The sequence below is a fragment of the Gavialis gangeticus genome, unplaced genomic scaffold (assembly GCF_001723915.1).
Source record: "Gavialis gangeticus isolate Ggan-Ray unplaced genomic scaffold, GavGan_comp1, whole genome shotgun sequence".
Lineage (NCBI taxonomy): Eukaryota > Metazoa > Chordata > Crocodylia > Gavialidae > Gavialis > Gavialis gangeticus.
In genome coordinates this window covers 41237386-41258577 of record NW_017729008.1, presented here as the reverse complement: position 1 = coordinate 41258577, position 21192 = coordinate 41237386, and the positions used below count along the sequence as shown (strand labels likewise).

The 21192-nt window shown below is 49.6% G+C and overlaps 1 protein-coding gene and 1 long non-coding RNA gene across 3 annotated transcripts in view; one reads left to right on the top strand and one right to left on the bottom strand.

The window, feature by feature from the left end:
• The window catches only part of EXOC4 (exocyst complex component 4), a 790055-nt gene that overhangs the window by 32890 nt on the left and 735973 nt on the right, over window positions 1-21192 (bottom strand). Inside the window, exons 15-17 of one of the 2 annotated variants that reach the window (XM_019509628.1) lie at window positions 12180-12321; window positions 7209-7387; window positions 5538-5697 (exon numbers count right to left, since the gene is read on the bottom strand). In XM_019509628.1, coding sequence (XP_019365173.1) covers window positions 5538-5697; window positions 7209-7387; window positions 12180-12321 — 481 coding nt within the window. The remainder of the gene's footprint in view (window positions 1-5537; window positions 5698-7208; window positions 7388-12179; window positions 12322-21192) is intronic. The other variant, XM_019509629.1, reaches the window with a different exon arrangement.
• LOC109292252 lies at window positions 12232-19280 on the top strand. Its single transcript, XR_002096087.1, has 3 exons — window positions 12232-12318; window positions 18724-18729; window positions 19248-19280. It is a non-coding gene; the product is annotated as an uncharacterized LOC109292252 (long non-coding RNA).

Sequence of the window (21192 nt, the reverse complement as noted above, 5' to 3'; positions counted from 1 at the left end):
CAGAAGTAGTTCTGTACTCAATCTGCAGGGGAGCAGAGCAGCGAGCAGGCTTGGCTGCTGACCTGCTACTCCTCAGTTACTTGCTACAAGAAAAAAAAAAAATCTTTTCTTCTTGATTCTGCTTTTCAAAACCAAGGTGTGCATCTTACTCCGCGTGCGAGAAATTACAGGACCCTCCTTTAACGCGGATCGGTGGGTCAAGTGACAGCGTAACATCTCCTGCTCGCAGTTCTCCGTAGTTTATGGTAAAACCCCCGCTGCCGTCCCATTATTGAGCGAGATGCCCCTTTTCCTTCCTGCTCTTATCAAATGCAGGTGACAGGGTAACTCAACTGGCCAGAGCGACTGGTGCCGAGCAACAAGAGCTGGGCCAATGGGCCTGCTTACCCGGAGCTCGTGGCCCCAGCTCTGCTGTGGGGAGACGGAAGAGACCCCCACGTGCAGCCAGACTCATGCCTGGCTCTTTGGAGTACTAACCGCTTCCACCTCTCTCACTAGGACGGTAGTAAAGCGCTGGAACAAGTTACCTAGAGAGGTGGTGCAATCGCCATCCTTGGAGGTTTTTAAGGCCCGGCTCAACAAAGCCCCTGGCTGGGATGATTTAGTTGGGGATGGTCCTGCTTCGAGCAGCGGGTTTCATAGATTCATAGACAATGGAGCTGGAAGGGACCTCGCAAGACCATCGGGTCCAGCCCCCTGGGGTCAGATCACCCCAGCAAGATAAGCATCCAAGGATGCTTGGACTAGATGACCCCCCCGAAGCCCCTTCCAGCCCTCATCTTCTACGACTCCATGATTTTTCAGAGCTAATAGTGAATGGTAGCCAGCCTCAAGCTGTGCGATGCCGAAGACATCAAAATGACTTGATCTTGTAGGAAACGACGCACGCTCCAGCATTTCCCCTCCTATGCCTGACAAGAAAGCAGATTTGCCTTCGTTCTGACGCATCAGAACAACACAACAGCAAGGCAGCAGAGTCAGCCGATGGAAAACTTATTCCTCTAATAGCCGAACATTGGTTCAGAGAGGTCTTTAAACAGAATGGAGCTGAACACCTCTCTGCCGGTATGCATATGCGCGGGCAGGGGGATAAGAGGAGATACAATCTGACTTCGGCTCCAAATTTCCCAGCTGGCCTCCCAGCTCAATGGTGACAAATCATCTAAACCTGGAACCTAATTTGAAATCTAGCCCTTGATCCAAATCGTGCGGCACTGGTTTGTTTCAAGTTCAGAACTAAAATCGTGATTATTCATCTGTATTTTGCTGGTGCCCCAATGAACGATCAGGGCCCTTTTGGGTGAGGTATCATACTGGTGGAAAAAAACAACAACAGCGTGCAATTTGGTAACGGGGTCTCCTTTCCGAACAGAGCGGTGCACAAGTCAGAGCAGTCGCGTACCCGGTACCACCTACGTCCACTTGCGTGCGAGCGGATAAAATCATTTGCAGACTGCAAGCAACACGGCAGGTTCACCGTCTGTAGGGAAGCATCCTACCATACTCCCTGGTGTTGATCTGTGTAACACCCCCTTCTGTAACCACATTCACTTCGGGTGATCCCAGATGTCTCAAAGCAAAACTCATAGGAAGCAGAGTCCCCCCCGCCACCCCCTTTCCTATTACAAAGCCAACCAAGCAGTGAATTGGGAAAGACTGCGATGTGAACAGCAGGGGCGCAAACCTGAAACGTTTCCAATTACCCAGTCTCACTTGAACCGGGTGAGTATTAAGTGGGTTCACGTTTTACTGGGATAGTTCTGACTTCGCAGAGAAGGCAGCGTCCCGCTCAGATTTCCCTGATTGAGGTTGCTAACGGAAACACTTCCAAAGTCGGGGCGTCCAGAATAGGCAAGGCATGTAAATGTTTCCCAGTGAGCTGAACAAACCCGCAAACATCGTCACTGGATCAGTTAAAAAAACCCCTATACTTGTGGTCCAGAGAAAAAACATGCCGGATTCGGCAGCCTTTTCTCAAAATGCACAATGCAACATCAGAGCTTGAATGGGTTAATTTGCAGCAAGGGATGTACTGGGGGAAGCCGTTATCCACAGGCCGCAAGGGAGCTGCGGGAACGGGGACAACTTGTTAGCACAAAGCGGGGGCTCTAGTTTAGTGGGGTACCACAGCAATGTGAATACCAAAGGGTGAAACTGGTTTCACTCTGTATCATGGAGAGCCAGCCCCTGAGAGACAAACAGCTTGGCTGTGCAAGATGGAAAACTAAAAAATGCTTTTGGAGCTTGCACAAAGGGAGGGGACCGGCTTCAGCGAGATCGGCAAGCAACAAATGCTGCTGTATGGAAAGCTCAGGCCTTTCTCTCTCCTTATGCTCTGCTTTCTCTGTGCATCCTTTCACAGGACCGGATAAAGTGGGCCTCTGGTCACAAGAGCTTGTGCTATGTACGGGCGCGCGCGTGTGTGTGTGCGTGTGCGTGCGTGAGTGCGTGTGCGAGTACATGCAAACACACACCTGCCCACCCACTTGGTTAATACACAAGGCGCAACTCTATCCTCCCTCAACTCCGGTAGACCCAAAGAGCTCTCCTCATACAAAAACGGCCCCTTCCAGACGATGGGCAGGGATCCTGGTTTTCCCCGATAATTAAAAAAAAAAAAAAAGAAGCAAATTCAGATAAAAAAATTGCAATTTCTCCAATAAAACCGCCCAAGTCCATGATTCAAATGAAAGGTCCCTCACTACCCCCCACAGCCCCCTGGCCCTGCTGCCCTCCATCGGGGGCTCTGCAGCCCGGAGGGTGCAACCCAGCACTGCAAGGGCATGGTGGGGCCACGTGGGGATCTCCTTGCCGCTGTGAGCTCCGCGCTGCCTTCGCGAAATGTCCCCTGCGTGCGCAGGAGCACCGTGGACGGTGGCATGGGGTTGTGTCCCTTGCTTTTGTTGCGTGAGCAGGGGACGCATTGCCAGGGCAACACAGAGCTTGCAATGGCAAGGAGATCCCCATGTGGCCCCGCTGTTCCCTGCAGCACTAGGTCGCACCCACTGGGCTGCGAAGCCCCCGGGGGAGGGCAGCGGGGTGGGGAGTGGGCAGCCGGCCCCTGCCCCACACACAGATCTGGGGGACATGGGTCTGTTCCGCCTCCCTGGGAGCGCATGCAGCAGTGGGGACCCGGCCCTTCCCCACTGCCCTCCGGATGAGCCGGTGCCTGCCGGGGCTCTCTGCAGCTGCCCACCGCAGCCCCAGGCCCCAAGCCCCAAGCCCCATGCACCGCCTGGCTGGGCAGCAGCCCCAGCCCTCCTCAACTCCCTCCTTCCCTCTCTACAGGGGCCTCAATTCCCACCCCAACTTACCTGTGAGAGCTGCTCTCCAGGCTGCCTGGTGGCTGCATGCACATGGCACCTCCTGCTTGACCACCCTCCTCCCGCTCCCCCAGCCCCTTGCAGGCTGGATCTCTGCCCACCTGCACACAGCTCTTTGCAAACCTGCCAAATCCACGGGTTTCTCCACTAAAAGGAGAAATCCAAGTTTTCCTCTGGGAAAGAGTAAAAACTGCAGTTTTCTCCATTTTCCTGTGGGAAACAGGAAACCCAGATCCCTGATGATGGGCAGCTAAGGAAGACCATGTCCCACCTGACCCTCTCCTTTTAGACGCCGTAATATCCTGGGCAGCGCTATTCCCTTGCTATTCAGCGACTGCCGCAGCTACTAACTCAATGGCTCAGCTTTGCCAGCCTCTACTAGTGCTTGGTCAGCATGCCTTTCTTTGCCTGCCAGTTGCTGCTAGCACATGTTTGAGCCCTGCTCTGTTTGCCAGAAACCAAGGCTAATTTATTTAACTTTTCAACTAAAAAAAAAAATCATTTAAAAAGGGATGATTGAATTTGGGAATTATAGTCCTCAGAGAATTAGTAATGCATCTCTCTCCCCCCCTAGGCCTCAGCATTCATAACTTCCCCATGTCAATGTTATTATGAATACACTAATTCAATAATGAGCTCATTCCCCCCACGAGAGCCCAACTAGATGAAGCACTCCGTCATACCTTGTTGTCCTCTGTGTGAGCAAGTCAGACATTGCACCTAATTCAGTGCGTGTCAAATGGTGACAAACCTGATTCCCATTCGTTTTTACTCCAAAGCACTGCATTAAGCTTTTGCCTTTGACCCACACCTGCTGTTAGATTTCGAGCCCCAAACCCTTCCCTATGAATATGTCATCTGCTCGGCTGCCTATTGCTGAAACGGTCACTGCCAAGATAAGAGAACCTGTGCATGAGACACCAGCTCTCTTCTTATATCTATTTGCAAAGTCAATACAGATCTTTGTGCGTCGTTTAATTGGGCTGTCATTAACGTGCTCATTCCAAAAGCTCCGGCTACTTTTTGTGACGGGACTGCTTGAGTGCTCAGCAGCAGAGTGCTGCTGGCACTTTGTTAATGGAGTCAAAAGTTAATGACCTTTCTTTCTTTAAGGAGACATGGGCGTGTTGGTCTGAGTACAGGAGTGGGAGATAGGAAATGGAAAGATCTTAGCTCCAGCCCTGACACCTTTCTCCCTCCTTGACATACTCTACTCAGTGGCACCAAGTGACGTATTTGACATCTTGGCCTCACTTTGCACAGCTATAAAAGATGGCCTCTACATTGCCGATTGCAAGGGGGTGGCCCAAACGGATTTTGAGGTCCTTTTGAACCTTACAGTTCTCTGCATCAAGGAGCCTAATTAATACTTATCAACTTCTGCTGCCTTTCGACTTCAGCAGTTGCTCTTTAATGACGAAAAGACGAAACAAGATTTAGGACAAATGTTGCAAGCTATTTGTAAAACAGCAGGGTATCAGCCCTGGTATTCTGATCAAACCCTCCCCTTCTGGGCAATTATAATAGTCTGCCTACCTCAAACTCATCCATCAGTTTCTGTGAATACAAGATTCTTTTCAGCTCTCCGGGACAAATAGGACTCCCATTAAATCCAGCACGCAAACTTTGCCAAGAGAACAGGAATATTTTTGTTAAAACAATGAGCTGTCTCTTTTGCAGCCACTCGTGATGACAGGTACCTGCCAAAACACAATGCTAGAGCTGGCAAAACGTCATGGCGTTCCTTTGATTTCAATGGACGGGCTTTCCGAGCACAGCAGCAGGGAGGACTAAGCAAGGCAGTTCAATAGGGATGGAAGACATGTCTACTGCTTCTGTTTTTAGAACAGACCTTTCAAGGGACAGAGCCTTTTGAATCCCCGAGGCTGCGGTGCTTTATTCTTGCCGCCCAACTGGACATTTCTTAGGGGACATACCAGGCTGATAGCAGGTAGCAACCATAATGTGACTAATTTGGTGGAGGCTAAACTCAAAGTGACCTTCGTTCTGCTGAACGATTCTCTACTGAACGTCGTGTATAAAGGAGGGAGAAGTGAATGGTATCTCCAGCGTTGCTTTTTTTCACTCCACTGGTCGGCTTTATCCAACCACAGCGGATAGATAATGCCTTGAAGCGATCTCTCGTCAACACAGACGTCATCATGTGAACAAAAGGGAAGGGGGAGACAGGGGCAGGCGCGCTTTCCAACTTACCTGGCAAAGTCCAGGTCAGCCTCCCGGGACATAGTGATGTTGGTCAAGTTCTGCTGGAGGATGAAGATGTTTCTGCACATTTTTTTGATGCCAGATTCACTGATGCGCTTGAAGTACTGGGCTCCGTTGATGAGGATGCAGGAAATCAAGTGGCCTAAGCCTAGGGGGAAGGAGCGAGAAGTCAAAGAACTGGAAGAGGAAGGACACGTAAGCACTGCCTTGCTGTTTCCTTTTAATGGACAGTACAACTCATGTTCTTCGGGTGGGTTCTGGATCCTACCTTCACCACCCTGCTATTTTTTGGGTGACTTCCCCCCAAGTGTTTTTAAATTAATAAAAAAAGATAAAACTAATACACCAAGAATTATCATGAAAGAACAGAAGTAAAACTTTTTGTAGCCACTGATCTTTCCAGAGCTTCAAGGGAGCCCCTGGATTTATTAAGCAGATTCTGGATAATTTTCTTGCCTTTCATGAGCTCAATGAGAAATTCTTACAGCCTCTTGTTAGCACTTGTCTCAACTTCCCAGAAGATCCAACATAGTTGGAAAAAAATTATCTGCATTCTGCCTCAGGTACCATCAACATCCGATCATTTTGGACACAGAGCCGGTCATTACGCTTGGAGTAGAATAAAACTTTAAGATCTCCATGCATCAGGCTGAGCTTTCAAGGCTCATGGTTAGGAAGCAAATCTAGATTTGTTCACAGATGCTAGAAGTCTTGCTCTCAGGTTATATGCACAGGGAATATCAAGATGCTATTTGGAGAGATGGGTCTTATTGAGGGTGGTCTCTGACCCAAGTAGGCTGCCTTGAGCAAGGGGTTGAACTAGATCACCTTCCAGGCCTATTTTCCACGATTCTTTGGACCTTCAAACTTCACTCAGGAATATGAACAGTACATAACGTGGGGAAAAGCATTACTGTAAGGCTTCCCCACTCTGCCTGCCTGTCATGCTACATAGAGCAAGACTTGTATTTGCTTGGATTATTTTGACCTTGCACAATCCGTTGCACAAGATGATCTGCACTGTCCTAGAGGCCAGAAGACCATTAAAAGACACAGAGGAAATATAAATGAGATGAACTAAACGTCATTTAGACTCTTAAAGGTCTTTACAGGTTGTAGCCGGGTTGGTCTAAGGACATAGGCAGACAAGGTTCTTTGGGTAAACCTGATATCTTTTATTCAATCAACTCAAATAATTGGAAAACTTCTTCTTTACACCTTCCAAGCTGTTGAAGCTCTCCTGTTGCCCACATTTAATTCCAGAAACAGAAGAACTGTGCTTCGAGTAGGGCCTGCTCCAAAACAGACCACACAGATTTCCTGACGGAGGACCTCACTGAACAGACTTCATCTTATGTGTTTCCCCATCTAAAATGGGCCCATTCCTTGTGTTTATCCATTTATACAAAGGAATGGCATAGGGGCAGCAGGATTTCCATCTGCCCTGTGTCTGTACGGGTCTCCTTATCAATCTGCTGCAGACGGCTGCCATGCCACGGTCTGCGTTTCCAAGCAAGAATGTTTGCAGCTCTAGGCTGAGAACAATAACCTTGTTTTTTGGGAAGACCCAAAGCGTAGACCGCGTCCAAAGTTGCAGAGCAGACTCCCGGCTCCCCCCCCTCCTAGCACATCAGCCATCCTTTCCAACAGGAGTCTGACCTTCAAAGATGTACTGAAACTTGTGCTGCTGCAGGCTGGCACTCATAGCTTCCTCGATGGCGCTGATGTCCTTATTCAGCCGCACCACGAGAGTGTCATAATCCATACTTTCCACATTGGCGACTATAGCATAATTCCCTTGTTTAGCCAGCGGGATCAGATAATGGAAGCAATGAACTCTAGGCGACAGAAGGCAGAGACAAGGTAAGGTAAGATGTTAATATTAACCCACTGAGCTATTTATCCAACATCGTATGGATTTGGCTGGAAGAAATATTGAAGAAACCGTTTTAGCTTCCTGGATAAACCGAGCCATTGGCAGGAAAAGCTGTCTGTGGATAAGCTTTACCCTCGTTAAAAATGTGTTTGGGATGAGTTGAGGGCTGCTAAATACTGAAGCAATAGCTCTATATACTGAACCCCTCTTTGGTACAAGTCCCATTGAACCAATAGGTGGTGGGATTCCCATTGCTTCAGTGGGAGTGATGTAAACCCCTTAATAATCCACTGAGCAAGTGCGGCAACTGGACACGACAAACAAACCACCACCGTGACATGGTGGGGCCGTGCCAAGTCTCTGGTTTATTCAGTCCTCAATCTCTCAGCTTGGATTGCTAACAAGGCGATGAACTGCAGCGGCATTTTTCCTGGCTGAATATTCTTCTCTGGGACCAGAGAGCAACCTCCAAAACCAGAGGCGCAGCGATGTGGCCGAGTGCCCGGGGTGGCTGCCGTGCACAGAGGCAGGAGCGCTGTCTGGCTGCTACCACTGCTGCAATCACACGGCTGCAGCACCAGCCCAGTTTTTTCCCCATCCCCACCACCCAAGTTGGTGCCCAGGGCAGCTCCCTGAGTTGTCCCACCCCAGTTATCCCACCATCCAAAATGCATTTCATACAAATCACCAGGCAGGCACCAGCTGACGGTAACTTTCTCAAACTTCCCGACTTGTACTGGCTTTCAACTGGCAGCCAGGCAGAAAGACGAACACTTCGTCTCATTAGCGAGTCTCTAAAGGCATCCAAAGCCCTCAGTCCTTCAATAATTAACACTGCTTTTAGTGCCCTGGCTGATCCCAAATAGAATTGATTGGCAATATTTTGTTACCACCGTACAACAGGATTGAAACGGCTGCAAAATCAGCCTGGCTCCCCCCGCCTTCAAAACGCTGGCATGTTCATGCTGACCTTGACGTGACTTTGGCATTAAGGTTTTCTGAAAACACTGCTGATTGCACAGCGGGAGGGTTGATTTTTGTAAAGTGCATATTTAGGATGTTACCGTGATACATGGCTGCGACAGTACACAGCTAAGGTCTCCTGAAGGTAGAGCTTTTATTTAAAGTAACTGCCTGATCAAGGTGACATTTGAAGCTGGTCTTGTACGGTGCAACAACTTAGTATTTCCTCTTTAATAGGGGAAAAATAATAATAACGATCATGATAAATTGGCCGGTGATTTCTGCCTCAAACGTATCCACCTCTCAGCATGTCATTTTGCTCCCTTCAGGGATGAACAGAACGGGATCTTGGTGATCAAGTATGACCTATGCAGTTCAAGGTAAAAATGCCAAGTGCCTTTTATTCAGATTCTCCGCCCTAGCATGCGCAAGTCCAGCAAGTGCTTCACTGTAGGATCTTGGGGGAAAAAAACCCTCTCCATGTACCCTTAAGTCCTAGTAACATGTTAAAACAGGCAAAGTAGGAGCCAGGGGATATAAAGCAATAATTAGCTAGCCGTGGCAGCGCCTGCTCACAGATATTTAACATTACCACTATTTTTTTCTTTTTTACCCGTGAACAGTTCATGCAAAGCTCTATAAAGCAATATGCTCTTGCACTATTCCTGAGGTATCTTCTGGAGAAGTCCTAGACATTTATATTACCTCTTAGGGGGTCTACAGACTTTTAATTTAGTCCTAGAGAAATTACCCCAAAACCTAAATGGGGCACCAGGCTTCAGTGAAGTCCGCAGCAGAACCGGCTGGGAATTTAATATGGTTTCAGTTATTTTCCATGAGTATTTCTGAAACCGTTTGACAGGACGCTATAGCAGGGAAAATGAGATTGGATCCTGGCCCATGTTACGTTCCCTTTGCACTGCAGGAGCAAAGCGGTGCAGATATCCTAAGGAACGAGCCAAGACCTTCCCAACACTGGGAACCACCAAGTTAGCACAGGCCTGGCATACATGAAAGTGCTATAAGGGCAGGAGGCGGCACAGATTGGGGCGTCCTAGTCTCTTGTGATGCCCGCCAGCAAAATGTCTCATGAGGGGCTATGATGAGCATGTACAAGTTAGTGCAGCCCAAAGGCACCTCTAAACTGCACACAGAACTGGACTGGGCCCCCAAACGGTCCCTAAATGCAGCAGACAGCAGAGCGGATGTGGATGAACCTTGCTTGTGCTTATCCTCATGCACAAACCCTGCTCCTGAGCCATTAGCTACTAATTGTAGTAGACAAGAACATAAAAAGCACAGTTCTGTATCGAGCTCAGCGTCCCATCTCCGGCAGTGGCAGAAGAGAATGCTATAGAGGGAGAGTGTTGAACCAGGTATCTCTATAGAGTGATCCATGCCCTGTTCAATACCCTCCCTGGCACTTGCCATTATAGGTTTAGAGACGCCAGAGGAAACATCTCCAACCGTTCTGTTCAACAGCTGCTAATAGATCTATCATCCATGAATTTTCTGTTAATTCCTATAGGATAAGTCAGGTGTGATTATTAAATTTGAACAAGAAGAATGGCATTGTCATTAAGGAAAACAGCAGAGACTTGGATTTTTAGGCCACGTGGCCAAAAACATGACGTGGTAGTTAAGGCAAAGTATATAACTCTGCCTCGGCAGCCTCCCTCCGTGACACTGGGTTAATACTACTTCCCGACGTCCTAGGACTGATAGCGCTGAGTTAATGTTTATGAAAGAGCTTTAAGATTGTCTAACGGACAGAACCGAAGTTGTACGTGCCAGTAGGATTATTGTGAATATGGGTACTCATCTGCAAGTCTCAATGAGGTTCCTTTTAAATGAGCAGGTGAAAAATAAAAAAAAACGAAGGGACAATTTCTTCTTTCACGCACGCTGCTTGCTGAGTGGCACAGCATGACTTCAGGTTCAGGAGAGCCTTGTGTGCCTCTCGCATTGCTGCAGCCCAATACTGACCAAGCCCCAACAGGGCAAAACCATGAAGCAACTGGATGAGCTGGAGGAGAAGACCACGCAGAGGCTTTCTGCAATGCAAACCCCGGCTTTGCTGTTTGCTTGTGTCGCCCTGAACGGCACCTGCAACAGCAAGGGGCCCGACGCGTTCCCGTGCTCTCTGGCAACACGTGCTGAGGGCCTGTTTAAAGAACAGGTTTTTCTGAATGAAAACACGCCCCAACAATGGCAGAAATCCCGGGAGCTGGCACAGTCCTTTCTGGCAACCCTGCTATGGAAGAGATGCCGGAGGGACTAGCTTTGTGCCGCCTGGCGTGGCAGGTGGTTGGTGCACGCAGCACGATTAATAAGAGGGAAACTCCCAGAGAAAGATTTTACTGGTCATTAGCTCACCTTGGTTTCCTTTCCAGTCGCCTGCAATGAGCCTCTCACAATTGGCTTTTTTGCACTGACAGCATCAGATTGGGCCCGGATAATGGCCAGATCACTGAGGAAGGGGACAATCTCCTATCTGCTACCTCCCTCACCCTCACGTTACTTGCTGTTACTCACACCCCAGCTGTCCCGAAACTGCGGGCTAATGGCAGCCCGTTTGGGGCCTACAGCCTGATGTGTGCAGTGCTAGGGTTTGGCTGGGTGTTCCCACCCTCTCCTCCTAATGCCTCCAGGCCTGGTTTTTCTGGGTGCCCATAAGTGAAGTGAAGTATCCACTGAAACAGGGCGTGCAGGTGGAGGGGCTGCTGACACGTGTACGGTTTATTTCTTCTCTGAAAATGAGGAGCTGCACTAATCTACTGAGCATGGGATAAAGCTCAAAACGGGTCACATCAGGACAAGCTGCTGACCCATCAAATTGTGCAGCTGCCCTGGAGGAAGACAAGCAACCAGTGCCATGCACCCGGGAAAAACTGCTTCCCGAGGCTCCTCCTTCTGTGACAGCGGATGGCCTTCACTCTTGGCCCTTGTAGCCCCATATATATCTACAAAACGAGCTAGATGGTGCCCCCACCTTCCTCCCCTTTTCAGCAGCCGATGGTGTGATTTCCCAGACCGCCCTCCAAGGCACAATGAGGGATACACATTAAAAAGATGTCAGATGCAAGACCGTTCTTTTTGTGCTGCTTTGTTCTTTTGTCTGGGAAAGGCCCCTCTCCCCCCACCAAAAAAGTTTTCCCAATGCACAAATTGTTAGAAAAAAAGAACGGTTTTCCCCTCAAGCTTTCCCACCGCTCTGACGTGTTGGGCTCCCGCAGTGTTTCCCTGCATCCTGCTGAACACCCAGCCTCAAACCTCAGGGCTGAGATGCGACCAGGAATGGGGCAGCCTCTGCACACCCATCCCGTCTCTTCTTCTAGGGCTTTGCTAGAGGGCCTGGTGCCAGACTGGATTGAAGGCCCGTTTCCTCCCTGCAGGTCTCGCCTCCTCTCTGCTCTTCTTTCATTCAAGCTCTCTGCAAATTCCTCCCAAACTGGATTGCTTGCAGGCTACATTAACTCCTATCCTCACTGAGGTGGTTTGACCTGATGTGGCCGTGTAATAGCAGCGTTTTCCTCGCTGTGGCTCGTAGAACCTATGGGACGGTGTGCAAGATGATACCACTGAACACACCCATAGGTGCACATGTGCATGCACGTGCACACATGAACCCTTTTAAATTCCCAGAGCCCGATGTCCGTCACGATCCCTTATCTCCCAATGAACTGTCAGGCAGTTTCTGGAAGAAGCGCATCTAATTACTGGAGCTTTACAACGGTCTTAACCACACGCATTGATGTAGACACCCCAAATGCAGAGGCATTATACAGTACCTGACTTCCAAATGGAGGACCAGCAGACAGCGGTCAGCCATCTCTTGGAAGGACTTGGCCAGTTCACTGAGGGTCTGCATGATCTGCTCAGATGCTGGTGGGAGCTCCATGCTTGCATGGCTGTCCTGACCTGGCGACAGTGCTAAGACGACACAAAGTACACATTAGTGGTGGGGAATATGGCTGCGCTTTAGCAACCATGTAATTTTGTCTACTTCCCCCCGTGCAGCCGCATAGGTTTAGCTAAGCTCTGATGTCTATAACGCTGGAGCATATGAAGCAACAAACTGCTTCTGCAATCAATTAAACTCCAAAGCAAAGCTGAGGGATTTAATCAACCACCAAGATCATTTGTGCATGAGGATATTGCTGCGGAGCTGACATTTCTATAACCACAAGGCAAGGGGAAACTTATAAACCACCCCCTGCACAGTGCAAAAAGGGGAAGCATGGTTTCCTGTGGTTGAAGCACAGCTCCTAAACTACTAGGTGACACCACAATTAGCCCCAGTGCCGCCGTGTTTGCACCAGACTTAACAAATAGTCCAGAACAAGTCCTTTAACAACCCTCTCCACTCCCTGACCCTAACGTGGGGCTGTTGATGCCCCTGGCCCTGCAAAGCTGCTGTGGGAATTAGTTCAAGTTTGTTCAATGCCTTGAAAACACTAACGTAGCAGCGGGCAAGGTTCGGCAGCGGCGGCTGGATCAGTCTAGATCAGGCAGGTGCTTCTAACATAGCTGCTGCCACTTCTCCTTGCCGCTCACCTGCAGCATGAATGAAGCCCCAGATTGCTGCCCGCCCCGTGACCGCATGGCTGTGGCCCAGATCCAAAGGCTCCCCAGACTAGATCTAGCACACATGTTGCTAACTCCTGCCCGAATACATCGAATATTAAAGAATTTTTTTTTGGAAAAATCTTATTGGTCTAATAAAAGATATCGTCTCTACTGCAAGTCCTGATGGTCAAATATTAACTAACACTTTTCCAGGCAGCTCTACCCTTCATTGGCAAGCGACTTTTCTGAGCAGGCAGCAACTCTGGAGATGGGGCTGCGATCGACTCGAACCTTTCAGCCACTCTCCAAATGACTCACTGCTGAATCTTGGCACTTTACAAACAAGAAAAAAAAGAGATCCTCACACCCCGCCGCTGCGGTGAGGACTCCTTGTGGTCTGGTTGCCCCAAAGGGGCAGCAGGTACAGAGGAGCTACCTGACTTCTCCAAGACCATGCAGGAAAGCCTGCAACAGGGTAAAAACAGAGGTCCCAAGCATCCCTGTCATCATCTTTTCTTTCTTCCTAGGCCATGCCACCTTTCGCAGTAGTGTCAATTAGTATGCTAATTTGAATGCTGGTAAAACACACCTTCATACCAGCAAGGTCTGTACCTGGGACCTTCAGTGCTGCAACACAGACTATTGCTACTTGAGCCAAAGAAGTGGCTTTGCTAGCAAGTGCGCTGGCAGGCTATTATCATGCGCTCTGCCTGACTCAGAGAAAGCTCATCCCCAATATCTGTCTTCCAGGCCCTGGTTAGGACTCGAACGACTCTCTGAATATGTCGCCAGTTGGGGTACAGTGGTACAACAATCGAGACATCTTGATATGGATTTCAAGGCGTGAGAATTCAAGACTTGAGCAAGACTCGCTGTGACAGTTGCCACCCTTCCTCCCTCCCCAACCCTCAGTCCGACTGTAAATTAATATTTGGGTTGGACAGACGTGATGCCAGTTTTACTGTTGGCCACAGAAACTAACATGCCTTAACCATGCTAGCCCAATGGGCCACCTAGGCCAGGGGAAGACTTTTGGTCTAAACGGGCCATTAGCAATAACTGATCTTTGGATCAGCAGCATCAGAGGTCAGGCATCGCCCACTTGAGCTCGTGGAGTGGCTTGATCTGGTGGCAGCAATAGAAAGCTCTTGCTCTCCAATGGACTTGCCTCTAACAATACACACACAGCAAATGCTGTACCCCCGACACCTCCCAGATTACTGTTTCCACAGGCTTATAGAGGAAAACCTCCATCTTGGATGGGGACCAGTGAAAGGAAAGGCTTCATGAGGTTCAACAAGGACAAGTTCAAAGTCTTGCACTTAGGGTGGAGCAATCCCATGCACTGTGGGGTGACAGGCTGGGCAGCAGCTCTGCAGAAAAGGACCTGGGGGTGACAGGGGGCAAGAAGCTGAATATGAGCCAGCGGCGTGCCCTTGTGCCAAGAAGGCTACTGGCATCCTGGGCTGCATTGGTAGGAGCGTTGCCAGCAGATCAAGGGCAGTGATTCTTCCCCCCTATTCAGCACTGGTGAGGCCACATCTGGAGTACGGTGTCCAATTTTGGTCCCCCCAGACCTGAACAACAAATCCTGCACAAGAAAGGATGTGGAGAAATTGGAGAGAGCCCAGCGGAGGGTGAAAATGGTTAGCGGTGTGGGGCACAAGACTTATGAGGAGAGGCTGAGGGAACTGGATTTCTTTAGTCTGCAGAAGAGACGACTGAGGGGGGACTGAATAGCCGCCTTCACCTCCCTGCAGGGGGGCTGCGAAGAGGATGGAGCTGGACTGGTCTCCGTGGTGGCAGATAACATAAAAAAGAGCAATGGTCTTAAGTTGCAGCAAGAGAAGTTTGGGTTGGATATTAGGAAAACTTTTTCGTCAGGAGTGTAGTAAAGCACTGGAAAAGGTTTTTCGGAGAGAGGTGGTGATATCTCCATCCTTGAAAGCTTTTAAGACCCAGCTAGAAAAAGCCTTGGCTGGGATGATGTAGCTGGGGCTGGTCCTGCTTGGAGCAGGGGGTCAGACTAGATGTGACCTCCTGAGGTCCCTTCAACCCTCCTTTTCTATGAGTCTATGAAAGCCTCTTATTGCCGTCTGAAATATGTTACACACAAGAGGAACCCTCACTGGTTTTTGGCCTTCTCCATGAGATTAAAAGCACTCGTGAGACCTATTTTTTAAAGAAAAGATAGGAAAGGACAATAAAGCCCCTAAACTGTCAACCATGCCTCGACAGCAAAACGAAACATCAGAGTAGACTGAGATAAATGCAAAAGACAGAGCCATAAGGCGAGAAGAACAGCATGCTGGGAAAGACGGCAGAAGGAAAACCACCTAATCGTGCCTATAATTTTACTGTAAATTACCGAAGAAAAATGCATGCTGAGTAAAAGGGCATAAAACCGAGACTTCTCCAAGCGAACTGGTTTATGAACTCCTCCAAGCTCATTGAAATTTATGAAGTTTGTTAACGAGGAGATAGTGAGGAGAGTAAAGAAACTCTGGAGCCGGGGAAGCACAAGTGGAAATAATTAGCCAGCTCCTAAATGTCAAAGGGAAATGCAAGGAAGACATCCTGAGAACCTGCCCGGGAGGGCAGACACGGCTGGGATCTGTGCGCACGCCACCTCGGGACATCGTTCTGCCGGCGATATCCAGCCTATTTACACATGCAGCTCAAGGTCCTGTTGGAGGTATTCCTCCCACCAGGGAAAACCAATGAACTGGGGGGTTGGCTTCATTTAAAAAGCGCCTCTTTCAATATACATACAGTAATGGCGGATGCTAAGAAGGCGCTTTTGGGAAAGTAAGTAAATATTTGCCCGTTTAAAGCCCCGCTCACGTCATTCATCTTGATGAAGGTGCAGGGCTCAGTAGATGGGGCAGGATCAGGCCTGAGGTTATTTATATGGTCTCAGTTTGAGTCGGGAAATCATCTCCCTGTTGCTGCTGAAAGGGGAAAAGTCCATTTCTCATGCTGCTGATGACACAAATGCTCTGTAAACCACGTGCAGAAGATCCCTGGATCCACCTGCTCCCAGCGCCGGGCTGGGCCATTAGCACTGGAAGAATCATTTTCTTTAACAAGCTCAAGGTGATGCTGGGGCAGCTGCCCTCAGAAACCAGGATGGCTTGTTGCCGCTTGCACTAGCAGTGTCTCGTTAGAGGCTCAGGAGATGGATGGACATGTCATCTGAAACGCAAGACTCAGCTAATTTCCCTTGCAGTGGCAAGATATATATATATTTTGCTCAGCTTTCAGCAATTCATTTACAGGGATTTTTGTAAAGACATAATCACATTTGTTGGTAAGGGGAAGAGGAGGAGGAAAATGGGACAATCTGCTCTTTATTTAAATCAAAGGCGGAAAAGTCAATTTGGGTGGCTCATTACGCCAGGAGGGAGAAGGAAGGCTAAGTTGGCAGCTGCTGTTTCTCAGGGACCATAGACTGATTCCTCTCATTTAGCATTGAGATATGAACAGCTGGGAGGTTTGGGTTTTGGAGCAGGACAGTCTATTGGAAAATGACCTCTTTTTTTTTTTTTTTTAATACAAGGAACAGAAAGTATTTGTATCCGATGAACAATTGAATGTGACGCAGGCTGACACATCCTACATTAACAGTGGGATGATAACTATGGCAAAGTTCAGAAAGTGGGCACTAGAAAGATCAAGTGGCCTGCCTGGGGTCACACAGTCAGATTGCGACAGAATAAGAGAGCAAACGATGAGCTCCCAAGAACCAGGCTGCTGCCTCTCTCATTAGACCATTCCCCCTTCCCGAATCAAGGGCCCAGCAGCCTGATCTGGTATGTCGGTCCCTGCCTTCCCTCAGAAGAGGATCTCTAGTTGCCCTATTTTCCAATTTCTCCATCAATAAGGTGCCAATGCAACCTTCCTCCTCTGTTGCCCTGCTCCATACCCGTGTGCTTCTGTCAGAAGGGGATCTCTAGTTGCCCTGTTCTGCAATTTCCCCATCAGTAAAATGTCAATGCAATCCTGACATCTTAAGATGTCAATGCAACCTTTTTCCTCTTCCATTGCCCTGTTCCATACCTGCGGGCCATCTCCAAGAAGATCCCTTGTTCTCACTGGGCTTCCTTATGGCTTTATTAATTCTCAGCCAGGGTGGACGTGGAGAGCAGCTTATGTACAAGATACTCAAGGTCTGAAAGATCATTAGGAGGATCTTTCAGATAACCGATTTGTTCCAGGAGAAGGAGCCAGGGTGACGAGCTTGGAAGCACGTTGGAAATGGCACTCATGGCAATTGCCCCCAGCGCTGCATGGCAGGGGTGGTGTGTGTAGTCTACCATAGGCCTCTTGCCTGAAATGCAGGAGGAGACACGCTGGGCTGGGAACAGCCAGAAGAGGAGGTTATCAAACCAGAAGAACAAGCAGGCATCTCTTCCTTCTGCTTTCCGGTGTCATCCACCAGGAACCTGGGCCAGATGGCCAGTCTCCATCTTCAGCAAGGAGACATGCTGTGCAATGAAAGCACCTAGGATTTTTATGTACTGCCCAGTGGTCTGCTTGGCAAGCAGTAGGGCCCAGACCCTCAAGTGTATTTAGGCACCTAAATCCCACTGAAATTCAGAGGAGCCCAGCTCCTAAACACCCTTGGGATCCTGGCCTCAATAACTGAATTTTGTCGGTCTAGACCGGGCTTGGGGCTTTGCGAGCTACAGTACAATAGGATTTCTCTCAGTCGGCTGCAGATGCAGCCAAAAGAGTTTGCAAGGAGAAGAAATGTTTCCTTCCAGCAAACTTAAAGAAAAAAATAAATCCAATGTGCTAGTTGTCACCAATGATTTCAATCATTCTGTAATTTGAAGCAACGCTGGTGCCTCTTGAAAGACTGTGCCTTGTAAATCGATGGATGTAAATTGCCAGACCTCGGGAATATTAAACAAAACCCGCAGCGCTCCTCATAAACAAGCCGATGTAACCAATCAAGGCCTACAAAGCGAGCATGGCTGCCCACTTCCTGCTCGAACAGAACAACTACTAACAGATCTGAATGATTTAATAGACTGAGGAGAAAATCAATTTTCAGATTACAGGCTCTGCCTTGGCAATGGTGCAATGTAAACCTGTGAAGTGCGTGCGAGATATATGGGTAATGTTTCTCTTTGCATTTTTAGAGGGGGAAAAAGAAAAGAAGCCGTTTTATAGCGCTGGTGTTCAGAAAGAAAACTCAGGTGTGCATCCCAGCTGTTGTCGAGAGTGCAGCGGGGATGTAGGTCATTGGGTCTTGATCCCAGAGCAGTGATTTTCAACCAGCACCCTGGGGTGCCATGATTGCCTTTGTAGGATGCCCCAGGGAGAGAGAAAAGTGAGGTGGTAAGTGCAGGTTCTCCCCTTCCAGCTCCTTCTCCTCCCCTCAACGCCCTGCAAGGAACGATTTTTTTCCCAGCTGGCTTTTCCTCCTCCTTCCCAGCACCATAATGCATCAGCTAGGTTTTGAAACAGGGTGCTGCTCAATTCACAGAAGATATGGAGGGGTACCTTGAGTGTAAAAAGGCAGAGAACCACTGCTCTGGAGGCTCACCCAGGTGATCAGCAACAGAAAAGGCCAGGGAAGCAAAGGTCCTAAGAAGAATTAGGGCACCGGGAGCCGGTGGGTCAGGAGGCGGAGGTCTGCAGAGGAACCGGGAGGTAAGTGGTCTACCTGCGGAGAAGCACAAAGGGAAGGCACAACCCAGGAGGGCAGAGACCCAGACTGGAATCACAGGCCAGGGGTATTGCAGCTTGTAGCCATAGCTGTGTGTGTCCAGGACATCATGTAGTAGGCTTGCCAGCTTGAGGAGCCTAGGGGCAGTCTGCCAGCTGTAGGGGCTTGGGAGCAGCCTGCAGGCTGGTAAGGATTGCAGTCCAGCTGCAGGCAGTGAAAGCTGATTACAGGCTGCCTAGGAGGACTGGGCCAACTGATCCAGATGATGAGATGGCACACAGAAAATTAAGAGGGCTCCTGGGGACAGGAGCCATGCACGGAGCTGGTGGGTCGGCACAGCAGTGCCCGAAGACCCTGCCTGGAGCGCCTTTCTCCTCGGAGTCTGCAAGAGACTGAGCGCATCAGAGATGATGTACATGGTTAGAGCAAACTGAGTGGTCTCGTGTGGGTAGTTTGCACTGTGCAGAGGGCTTAGGTTGACCGACTCCTGCTGGGAAGGAGCTTGCTGCAGGGAAGTGCAGACAAACAGAGTCTGTAAAAGGACACTGAAGGACTATGAGTGAGCTAGTCACCCCGAGCCCGCTACACATGGGCAATCACTGAGTTAAGCCAGGAGCTGTTGCCAGAGGGGTCCGGAGCAGTCTGGAGCACCAGGGAGCCAAGGAGCCGGGCCAAGCAGGCTGCAGCCAAAGCGGTAAAAGCTGAAGTCTGGAAAAAGGAGTCAGTAGGCTGGGACCAGAAGCCAGGATGAAAGCAGGAAGCCAACAAGCAGCCCCCAGGCAACAGGAAACCAGGAACAGAGCAGCAGAGCCAAATCCGAGGCAGGAACTAAGAGATGAAGTGCAGGGAGTGAGCAGCCCCAGCCTAGCCAGAGGCATCTGTCTGGCTGAGTAGCCTGTTGGGCACAGAAAGAGCCACTGCTTATAAGGAGGCAACTATTCAATGCAGGCATCTGGGGCCAGGCCCACTCCATACCCAGCTGGGCGCAACGTAGCTTGCTTGCTACCCTGGCTCCTGACAGACAGGGCCAGCAAGGAACACTATGAACAGCTTTCATTTATTACTAAGTTTGCTCAGTGAGAAATGACAACAGCAAATAGGTGTAAAGTCCGTCTTGAGCTGAACTAGTGTGAACAGGGCACACCAGTTTCTGTGGCCACCAGCACACAAGGGTGGGATGTGATCAACATCATATCCAGCCACCTTGGACTTCCCAACCCAAATGACCAGGTGCCCACTTACAGGTGGGTCAACTGGGGGTGGCCTCTGGCATGGGTCTGAGGTGGACACGAGTCTAGAACTGGCATTTTTAGAGCCATCTTAACCTCTCTTCATCGGGCCCACAGGTGCAGCGTACTAACTAGAAATACATGAATAAGGACAGTCCTGTTAATATGGCACTACATTAGCCATCAGGAGATGTAGGGCCAACTTTGCCTCTGCAACAGACAGTTTGCATGCTCTTGGTCAAATCATCCAGTCTCCCTGTGCTTTCATTTCCCATCGATAATATTTTCTTTGCAATTTGGGTGGCAAACTTGGAGTCAGGAGCGGCTGCACACAGCACAGCATATCACACTATGGGAGTCCTGACCTCACTAGGAGCCTCCAGGCATCTCCATAATAGCCAATAAAGGAGAAGAAGAAGAAATCAGTCCTTAAAAGAAAAGGCTCTGTAAAGAGTGGGCAGGAAACAAGCAGACTTGTCAATGTTTGTTTTTACAAGCAAGCTCAAAAACGCACAATGTGGAAACATCAGTTCCTACGTCAACGATTTGTTCCAAGCAGATTTCTAAAGGAGGTGGCAAATGTCTGGAGATCCCCATATTTTAGGGGCAATGAGAGGATCTCATTTGAGATCATCACAATTAGGAACAAGCGCTTAAAGAACAGCCTTAGATCTCTGTACGCTTTGCCAATCTCAGCTTAGAATTAGGAACAGGAAAGAAGTTGCCCTGGTGTAGCTGGGAGATGGATGTTTCCTGGGGAGACACAAGGATCAGACACCCATGCTGATCGATGGCCCTGGATGCATCCGATGCATTTGTTACTGCAGTGGGAGTGGACAGGCCTGCTCTTGGGTGGCTCTGCTTTCTCCTTGCTCTAAATGCCCGAGCGCAGTGATCACCACCCAGTCGATCCTGATTGAGTAGTTGATCATGGAGCCTCTGACAGTTGATCTCAGCCAGCCTAAAATCGACTGTCAGAGGCTCCACGATCGGGAGCAGTGGGATGAATGTGTAGGGGGACAAACTGGGGGAACACGTGCCCCCCAGGCCTCCACTGGGGTGCATGCAGCGGCAGGAGCCCTCCAGCATGCCTAGATGAGTCGCCCAGGCTCCAACCCTCCCCCAGCCCGGCTGAGGCCCCACTCACCTGGTGGCAGGGGCCACAGTGGTATAGGTGGCAGAAGGGGGGGCTAATGGGGCTTAGCCCCCACGCACGTGGGGCAGCAGTAGGGCCACAAGGCAGCCCGGCCGCGGGCTTGCAGCGACTGCGGCAGGGGTGGGGAGGGGCAGGTGCTGCACAGCCACGGTGGGCACAGAATGGAGCCATGA